The following is a 10348-nucleotide window of genomic DNA, read 5'->3' on the forward strand; positions in this document are numbered from 1 at the left end:
ATGGTCTAGAGCAGCTCCGTGGCAGTATGGCCTCAAAACCTACCGATCCTTCACTGTCTGTCCATTGTGTTTCCAGACTGTAGCTTTCTCACTTCTGAATGCCAACATTAATTCTTCTCTTCTTTTGCTCCCAGGCTTGTTAAGCATGGCATTCTTTGTCCTTTTTCTATTAGGTCAAAAGGGAAAGTTGGAATTGGTTTTTAGATGTTGATGTCATAAAGACTTTTCCTAAAACAAAAGGGGGCAACTAGCAGGCATCTAATCTGTAGCTCTGAGATCACCCCACAGAAAATGACAGAAAAGCCAAATGGCCAAATTTTGGCAACACAATTTTCAGCTAAAAAAAGGAGAAAATGAAATTATACCAGGTCCCCAATAAAGAGTCCCAAATTGCCTTAAGCATCACTGGGAAAACCTGCAGCCCAGCAGGCAGGCCAGAGGTTAAAAAAAAGTGGTATACACTAAAGCTAAAGAAAATTGTGCAATTCTATGGATCCATATGGAAAAGATTGACTGTAATTCCAAATACTAAGCTTTCTACTCTCTTCTGAGTAATAAGTAAGGTATCTGCCCTGCAAACAACAGCTAAACATTTCATGTAAGATTTATCTTAATTGTGAAAGACAAAAAATATTAAATTGCTGGATCAAAATAAAACTCTTTGTCCACTATTTGTCAAGTTTTCGTGCATTTGATAAAACCTCTAAATGGAGCATTTGCACAAAAAGCGCACAATTTCAAAACAATGAACGCAAAGTGATTCAAAATTCCCCCAGCGTGCAGGATAACGAAAGCAACATCAGTGCCCCAGACAGTATTTGTTTATTGATAGTGGATGGGAGGGCATGTGTGTAGCAAAAATACTGGGAATGGCAATATGGCAAACTTGGGGCTGTTATCTGAAAGAATTTTGCAATTAAAAGGATGTCAGTGTTGAAATGCCTATAGCCATTTTTCCACCTGATGTTAGCTTTCCCAGTCAATTTCAGCTACTCAATTTGCTGCACTTTTAGAGTTTGAATCTCAAACCACCATGGTGCAAAGAAAACCATTAGCCTGCTGATGCGATGATACGGTTTGAACCAGACTGATTCATGGCAGTCCCTGCTGGGGGAGGAGACAATTGAGTCTGGTTATGTAATGAAATGTGGCCTGAATACCTGCGCTCATTCTTTACTTTTGTGGCTTAGGCATTTGTGATCTCATTCACATCTGACTTCATTCCACGCCTCGTGTACCTGTATATGTACAGTGAGAGTGGCACCATGCATGGCTTCGTGAACCATACACTATCCTATTTTAATGTCAGCGATTTTCAAAGAGGAACTGCTCCAAAAGATGATATGGAGCTTGGCTATCCAGTGCAAATATGCAGGTATATAATGACATTTTTTTGAAACAGCTTTCCCTAGACCACACCTAGGAAATTTATTTGTCGTGCATTTCATCAAGTCTCTTTTAATTTTCGGTGTGTTTATTCTAGGCTGTATATATTGAAAAGTGCCATCTTTCTGTAGATAAGGCTGCCTTCCCACCTTTGCTTCTATGCCAGCACCATTCCCCCAGTCCAATTACGTAATGTCAAAGGCACAAAAATTCAGCCAGTAGAACCCCATTTTTGAAAAGACGAATTATTTCCCTTGACAGTTTTATGAGTTACTGTCTAGACCAGGGGTCTCCAAACTTGGCGACTTTAAGACTTGAGGACTTCAACTCCCAGAATTCCTCAGCCAGCATGATTGGCTGAAAATTTCTGGAAGTTGAAATCCACAAATCTTAAAAGTTGCTAAGTTTGGAGACCCCTGGTATTTCTCTGATCCATTATGATTAGTTTGGATCTACTGTCTGACAACATATGTCTCTCTCACACACACACATACACATAATAAAATAAAGCTATCCTAAATCACCTCATGAATGAATCAAGCATATTAGCAGATATGTATTTTTAAAAACCTAGTAGCCATATGCTCCTTAATCTAATATTCTTTTGACACAGAAATCTACAATATTTTTATTTAATGGAAAGTTGTTGCTGCTCTTTATTCCCTTCTGCTTCTAATTTCCATTATGGCTATACTAATTCCTCAAAAAACTGTTTCATACATATGGAAATAGTACCAGAGACAAGTTTCATTAGCTAAAAAATACATAGCTGCTGTAATCATTCATGTGCATATTGAGAAGAATCCTATTCAAATAATATATCCAGCCCTATTACGTAATCTGAATCTTTCAAATATTATAAATGTCACACTCCACTATTCAAAAAGTGCCTAAATGCAGTCCTTTATACGCCAAAACTTTGTAAACCCTAATTTGTCTTCAGTCCATTGAATTGTGGCTGGACCTCTAAATAAAACAAAGATAAAATCTCACTAATTCATTAATTATTACCACATAAGCTTGCTCAGTTTCATATATGATAGAATAAATCTCTAAATTGCTCTAATATATTTCCTCCATATCTTGTACGAATCTAATTTTGATAGCCACAAAATTGCTTTCTTGATACTCAGAATTCATGCACTTTGCATCCCAAATTCCAATGTAACCTCTTTTCATATATCTTCCCTATTATTATTTTTTTAATTAAATGATACTACTTAGAGTTTGTATTAAGACACTTTTTCTGCTTCATTCTCCTTCCTGCTTACTTAGCCATTTGGACTTGGGAGGGGAATTGAAAGCCTTTTAGGATGCCTCTGAACTACAATCCCTAGTATCTATGTCATTGGTCATTCTACTAAGACTGTTGAGAGGTGAAAGACCATAAGTTTGCTGTCCCTGCCCTAGGCAGGCTGCCCAGGGCTTGTCTCACTGAACTATAATATCCTTACATATAATATTCACGGCATTTTTCTTTCCATGTCCTTCCATTCAGGTATTAATAAATGGTTGCATACTTGTCTGCAGTATAGCAAGCTAATCCTTTTTCTGGAGAATATTTTCAGTCAATGTTTCCTTTTCTAGACTCTGAGACTAGCTTGCTTGCTTAATATAATTTCACATTTTTCTCAAATATGTTATGCAAAATACATAGAGCATCCTATCTCTTCAACAAAGTACATGGAAATACAGCAATTCACTAACGTTATTCTGATAAAGCAAAAGAAATGAGCATAACAATATTTTCAATATGTCAGTAGTAAACTCAATGTAGTGACTGACACACTGATTTTAGTTAGGAGATGATAGATGATGAAGATAGATAGATAGATAGATAGATAGATAGATAGATAGATAGATAGATAGATAGATAGATAGATAGATAGATACAGTCAGGTTTAGAAATATTGGGACATCGACACAATTCTAACATCTTTGGCTCTATACACCACCACAATGGAGTTGGAATGAAACAAACACAATGTGCTTTAACTGCAGACTGTCAGCTTTAATTTGAGGGTATGTACATCCAACTCAGGTAAACGGTGTAGGACTTACAGCAGCTTGCATATGTGCCTCCCACTTGTTAAGGGACCAAAGGTAATGGGACAGAATAATAATCATAAATCAAACTTTCCCTTCTTAATACTTGGTTGCAAATCCTTTGCAGTCAATCACAGCCTGAAGTCTGGAATGCATAGATATCACCAAACGCTGGGTTTCATCCCTGGTAATACTCTGCCAGGCCTCTACTGCAACTGTCTTCAGTTCCTGCTTGTTCTTGGGATATTTTCCCTTCAGTTTTGTCTTCAGCAAGTGAAATGCATGCTCAATGGGATTCAGGTCAGGTGATTGACTTGGCCATTGCATAACATTCCACTTCTGTCCCTTCAAAAACTCTTTGGTTGCTTTTGCAGTATGCTTTGGGTCAATGTCCATCTGCACTGTGAAGCGCCGTCCAATGAGTTCTGCAGCATTTGGCTGAATGTGAGCAGATAATATTGCCCAAAACACTTCAGAATTCATCCTGCTGCTTTTGTCAGCAGTCACATCATCAATAAATACAAGAGAACCAGTTCCATTGGCAGCCATACATGCCCACGCTATGACACTACCACCACCATGCTTCACTGATGAGGTGGTATGCGTAGGATCATGAGCAGTTCCTTTCCTTCTCCATCCTCTTCTCTTCCCATCACTCTGGTACAAGTTGATCTTGGTCTCATCTGTCCATAGGATCGTGTTCCAGAACTGTGAGGGCTTTGTTAGATGTTGTTTGGCAAACTAATCTGGCCTTCCTGTTTTTGAGGCTCACCAATGGTTTACATCTTGTGGTGAACCCTCTGTATTCACTCTGGTGAAGTCTTCTCTTGATTGTTGACTTTGACACACATACACCTACCTCCTGGAGAGTGTTCTTGATCTGGCCAACTGTTATGAAGGGTGTTTTCTTCACCAGGAAAAGAATTCTTCGGTCATCCACCACAGTTGTTTTCCGTGGTCTCCCAGGTCTTTTGGTGTTGCTGAGCTCACCGGTGCGTTCCTTCTTTTTGAGGATGTTCCAAACAGTTGTTTTGGCCACGCCTAATGTTCTTGCTATCTCTCTGATGGGTTTGTTTTGTTTCTTCAACCTAATGATGGCTTGCTTCACTGATAGTGACAGCTGTTTGGATCTCATCTTGAGAGTTGACAGCAACAGATTCCAAATGCAAATAGCACACTTGAAATGAACTCTGGGCCTTTTATCTGCACATTGTAATTGGGGTAAATAGGGAATATCACACACCTGGCCATGGAACAGCTGAGAAGCCAATTGTCCCATTACCTTTGGTCCCTTAACAAGTGGGAGGCACATATGCAAACTGCTGTAAGTCCTACACCGTTCACCTGAGTTGGATGTACATACCCTCAAATTAAAGCTGACAGTCTGCAGTTAAAGCACATTGTGTTTATTTCATTCCAACTCCATTGTGGTGGTGTATAGAGCCAAAGATGTTAGAATTGTGTCGATGTCCCAATATTTCTGGACCTGACTGTAGATAGATAGATAGATAGAATACGATAGATGATAGATAGATAGATAGATAGATAGATAGATAGATAGATAGATAGATAGATAGATGATAGAATTTGATATGAACTAATAAATTATTCTCAGAACCTTCTGATTCTCAATTCTAATGTTTTTCAGATACAAAGATTATAGAGAACCTCCATGGTCTGAAAATAAATATGACATTGCAAAAGATTTTTGGGCTGTGCTTGCAGCAAGATTAGCATTCGTAATAGTGTTTCAGGTAAAGTACAATCAAAATTTGTATTTTTTTCTAGAAATTAAACCATAATAAAATGAATACATTGTGGTTTTAGGAGAGTATGATATCTAACATTATTTGAAAAATACCATTACTATTTATACTACCAATACTATTTATCTAGTAGGTATCAACAACTTTTTCAAATTCCAGTTACTTTTACACAAAAAACATTTACAGTAAAATAAAAATGATATTGTACATTTTACAAAAATACAGCACTTGTACTGTGATTTATACTGTGGCAGAAATTGTTGCATTGCACACAGAGACTCTTAAATGAGTATACCAGAATACCAGCAGCTCAGTGAAGACTGCCCATATGAGGAATCAGCTCTTCCCTTTTGTTGTCTCTTGTAACAGTATGTAAGAATGCTCTTGAATGATGAAGGGAAGAGATGCTTCCTAGGGAATGATCAAAGGGAGAGAGCCTGCCCCTGAATAATGGGCAGAGGAAGAAATATAAAAAGGATCCACCCTGACTTATCAGGTGGTAAAAAGAGATGGCGGGAAATTTATACTTTCAGAGTTGCAAGATTCTGTGAATGCAGCTTTACGATAAAGTAGCATTGCCGTGCTTCTTCTCTAGTCTACTTGAGAGGCTGACAGCTCTGGAAAGAAAACAAAGGTACCATTGGTGTTCAACCTCTGTTAGTTGTTGTTGTCAGCTTTGGAAGCCATATGTCATAAGGGTCACCTAAATTAAGTAGTTTTTCCTCTTGTCTGGACTAACAGAAGGTTTACATTTGTCCTCATTGTCATTGGTTGTGTGGCTGGGCAACAAGGTGGAGCCAGCGCTAGCACAGTTGAGAGCACCATGGGTAATAACAAAGGCAATCTGAGGATGCTCATTATGGCATCACTTATTGTTCAAAACAGGCCACCTTTCTTCCATCAATATAGTATCTGTTGGATGACTACCACAACCAGGACTTCTCACTTCCTGCTTACAACAGGGTGTTCTTCATTGCGGTGCCACCATTATCCCCAGGGTTCACTCTTTTCCGAATGGCATGTGTCCTTGTGTAATTTAAGTTTAGTTATGTTTCAACTCTTTCAGTGCTTTTTTTTCCTTTACAAAAGGGATCATATTATGAAATGTTGCCTGTCTTCACTCTTAACTTTATATACCTTTTCTGCCAGCTCAACCAATCCTGTTAGCCTTGTCCTACTAAGTGATGTTGCTGATAAATAAAACAAAATTATAGTAAAACTGTTGAAAGACAACTAAAACCACAGAAGACAATGTTAGTATTCATTGGCCTAAGTGAGATAAGCAGAAACAAATTGCGCAAGTTCAAAGTATTTTACTTTTATTCAATCTGGGGGTTAGACTTGCCCACCTGTGTCGTCACTTAATTCAGTTTGATTTCTTTTTCTTGTTTTTAAATTTTCTCCTATTAGTTTTGGAGGCAAGAGAAATGTTTATCTTAGCTCCCTGCCTGATTTATATTTGTGCTATTGGAGAATCATTTCCAGAGTCCTGCAGAATTTGCAGTCCCCTCTTAGGATGTTTCCTCTGGTGCCTAATTTCTGATGGTAAATAAGAATTGGCTTTGGAGGAAGATGTTTTAAAATCAGATGTTCCCCATTTTAAAGAAAGCTCCTTCCCCTTCTCTCTTGTTGGGGTGCATCTAATATAGCTGGAATGTCCTCTCAATGATTGCATTTCAGGGGTGTATTCCTAGATATAGAGAACGTTATGAATATCCCTAGATATAGAGAATGTTATGGGATTTATTTTCAAGTAGACTTTTAGAGTTGCATTCAAGAAGACCCTCTGTGATACTTTTTTTTAATCTTTGAGTCTTCTTACACAAAGTATTTATTGTCTACACTTATATCAGCTCTCAGATAAAAATACATAGTTGACTGGTGTAATTTTCACAAGTTATAGAATAACTTTAGTAATATTTCACATTAAAAAGTTGTTTACAGAAAAGCAGAGTTACATCAATTAATTTTAAAGTTGACATCAGGGAATTCCATTCATTGCTGTTTTGTCAGGGCCCTTCAGATAGGTAACTATGAACATTATGAAGATATATTACAGTATATATTAATTTCATGAAGCAGTGTATAGTTAGTGCTCATTATCATTTAGTTCTAATCTTGGGATCAGTTTAACTACTGTGAAACACATGTACATTTATATATATATTCATTACACTGTCCCATTTTAGGGTAAACTGTTACACAGAGTTATACGGAGTATAGAAGAAGATGGAAAAATAGCAGGCATGAAATAAGAAAAAGGAAAGGAAATATATTTGAAATAAACCATTCACTTAGTAATAGTTATGACAGACACTAAAAAAGCAACTTACAAGATCCAATCTGGATCAGTGGTGAAATCCTCCTTGGTTTGCCACTGGTTCACTGCCCGCGCATGCATGGTGCATGCCAAATGCCCGCTGCCCGCGCAAGCATAGTGTGCACCAAACACATGCTGCACACGCATGCATGCACAGTACACACCAATTGCGCGTTTCGCGTGGAACAAGAAAGCTTGGGAAGATAAGTAGAACAGTGAGGGATGGAACAGCTGTGCCACGTGATTTAGATTCACTAGAAAACAAGATTTCCTGCTTTGTAGCTATTTTAAATCGTGCGACACAGCTGATCATCAGAAATACCGGTTCGCCTGAACTGGTAGCATTTCACCGTTGATCTGGATCAGTCACCAGGATCAGAGGTTTTGTCTTTTGAGTTTTTGGACTTGTGCTGGAGTTCATCTTCAGCAGTTCCCTGAAGATGAACTCCAGCACGAGTCCAAAAACTCGAAAGAAAAAACCTCTGGTCCTGGTGATCGATCCAAAATAATTCAGGATCCAGAATAGATCCTGCAGCATTATTCTGGGACACATATATTTGCCTTAATTCATAAGCCACTTACAACCCATTCATTATTCTGATATCTGTGCCCCCCCCGCTCCCCGTGGTTATGTGATCACATTTTAGGGGTTTAGAAACAAACACACATTTATGGCCATTTAATAATAATAATAATAATAATAATTTTATTTCTATACCGCCCTTCTCCCGAAGGACTCAGGGCGGTGTACAGCCTATTTAAAAACACAAAAAACACGACAACAATTAAAATTTAAAATCATTAAATAATTAGGCTCCAATTAAAATCCCAGAAATTTAAAATACCCCAATTTAAAACATTATGTTAATAGCCCTGCCTGGCGGAACAACAGGGTCTTCAGAGCGCAGCGAAACACCCGGAGGTCGGAAATCTTTCGTATTTCGGGGGGCAATTCATTCCACAGGGCTGGAGCTCCCACAGAGAAGGCCCTCCCCCTGGGTGTCGCCAGCCGACATAACTTGGCTGATGGCACCCGGAGGAGACCCTCCCTGTGGGAGCGAACTGGTCGGTGGGAGGCTATTGGTGGCAGAAGTCGGTCTCGAAGGTACCCGGGTCCTATGCCATGGAGCGCTTTAAAGGTGGTAACCAACACCTTGAATCGCACCCGGAAGACCACTGGCAGCCAGTGCAGCTCGCGCAGGAGGGGTGTCACATGGGCACAACGGGTTGCACCCATAACCACCCACGCGGCCGCATTCTGGACCAGTTGGAGCCTCCGAGTGCTCTTCAAGGGGAGCCCCATGTAGAGAGCATTACAATAGTCCAACCGGGAGGTGACAAGGGCGTGAGTGACCGTGCGCAAGGCGTCCCGATCCAGAAAGGGCTGCAACTGGCGAATCAGGCGAACCTGATAAAAGGCCCCCCTGGCCACGGCCGTCATATGCTCTTCTAAAGACAGCCGTGCGTCCAGGAGGACACCCAGATTGCGAGCCCTCTCTGTGGGGGGCAAAGATTCACCCCCAATAGTCAGCGATGGCACCTGCTGACCATATCGGGGCGCCGGAAGCCACAGCCACTCGGTCTTGGAGGGGTTGAGTCTGAGCCTGTTCCTCCCCATCCAGGCCCGCACGGCCTCCAGGCAGCGGGACATCACATCAAGGGCATCGTTGGATTTGCAGCATCACAAGCTTACGTGACTATGATTTACATTTTTCCCAGGAACCAGTGTTTACTTCCAATTTCCAGCAAAAAAACCCAAAACCTCATAGTAAACAATGGCTTCATTTAACAACCATGGAATTCACTTATGACCACTGCATTCATTTCACAACCACATTTGCTTAATAACTGCTGCAAAAGAAGGATGCAAAATTGGACATGGTTGTGTGATAAGCAAGTTTATAACTGTCGCCACTTATGACCAAAATTTCTGGCTCAGTTATGGTCATAAATCGAGGACTACTGCACATGATCTCTGGAATTAAGCAGTCTATGCATTGTACTGACGCATTCTTAGGAATCACAAATATATGTGAATTCCTAATAAGCTATTGATATCAGTTATTTTTTTTAAAAAAAATTAGTCAGGCCATAATTTTGACTTGGTTAACCTTTTCTCTTTTGTTTTTATTTTTCAGAATTTGGTTATGTTTATGAGTGACTTTGTTGACTGGATTATTCCAGACATTCCCAAGGACATTAGTCAGCAGATTCACAAGGAGAAAGTTCTCATGGTGGAAGTCTTCATGAAAGAAGAGCAAGGAAAGCTGCAGCTGCTAGAAAACTGGAGGGACAAGGATCAAAGGAGAGGTGAAAACTGTAACAGTCACAGTCCCAGGTCATCAATGAGCCATAGAGGGAGTGTGTCTTCCTGTCACTCATGCCATGTTGAGGTATAGAAGAAGACAATGTTTTACACTGGGGCATTCCATTCATAAAGCAGCCAATATTTACATGATAGAATTTCATACTTTAACAACCTGGTGCATGTTTAAGCATATGCAACTGTTTCGCTTATATCTATGTGAGAAATAATGTTCTTAAGAACAGGGAGGACCATATTCTATTTCTGACAAGTTTTCTTTTTTTAATTTTCTTTCCTTTTTTGCACAAAAATAATGCAGGGATTTTTATATATATATATAAATAGATAGGTAACTTGCATAGTTAGCTTAGAGCTATCACAGTTTTATTTTTTAAAAGGAGATAAGATTCTGTAGACTCTTCTCTGAGAATTTTATATTAGCGTATTTATTAAAATAGGATAAAATGTATGAACCAAACTACAAGTATTGGAATAATAAAAAGGCCCCCATTCCCGATAAGCTAC

General features: G+C 39.4%; 1 protein-coding gene across 1 annotated transcript in view; it reads left to right on the forward strand.

Annotated features, from left to right (window-relative positions):
* Window positions 1–9990, forward strand: part of ANO1 (anoctamin 1) — a 120335-nt gene extending 110345 nt beyond the window's left edge. Inside the window, exons 26-28 of the mRNA XM_070957565.1 lie at window positions 1191–1375; window positions 5081–5186; window positions 9657–9990. Coding sequence (XP_070813666.1) covers window positions 1191–1375; window positions 5081–5186; window positions 9657–9917 — 552 coding nt within the window. The 3' untranslated portion in view covers window positions 9918–9990. The remainder of the gene's footprint in view (window positions 1–1190; window positions 1376–5080; window positions 5187–9656) is intronic.
* Window positions 9991–10348: the final 358 nt, after the last annotated feature.

Source organism: Pituophis catenifer, unplaced genomic scaffold (assembly GCF_029215685.1).
Source record: "Pituophis catenifer annectens isolate HBS135680 unplaced genomic scaffold, rPitCat1.0.hap2 SCAF_1, whole genome shotgun sequence".
NCBI lineage: Eukaryota > Metazoa > Chordata > Lepidosauria > Squamata > Colubridae > Pituophis > Pituophis catenifer.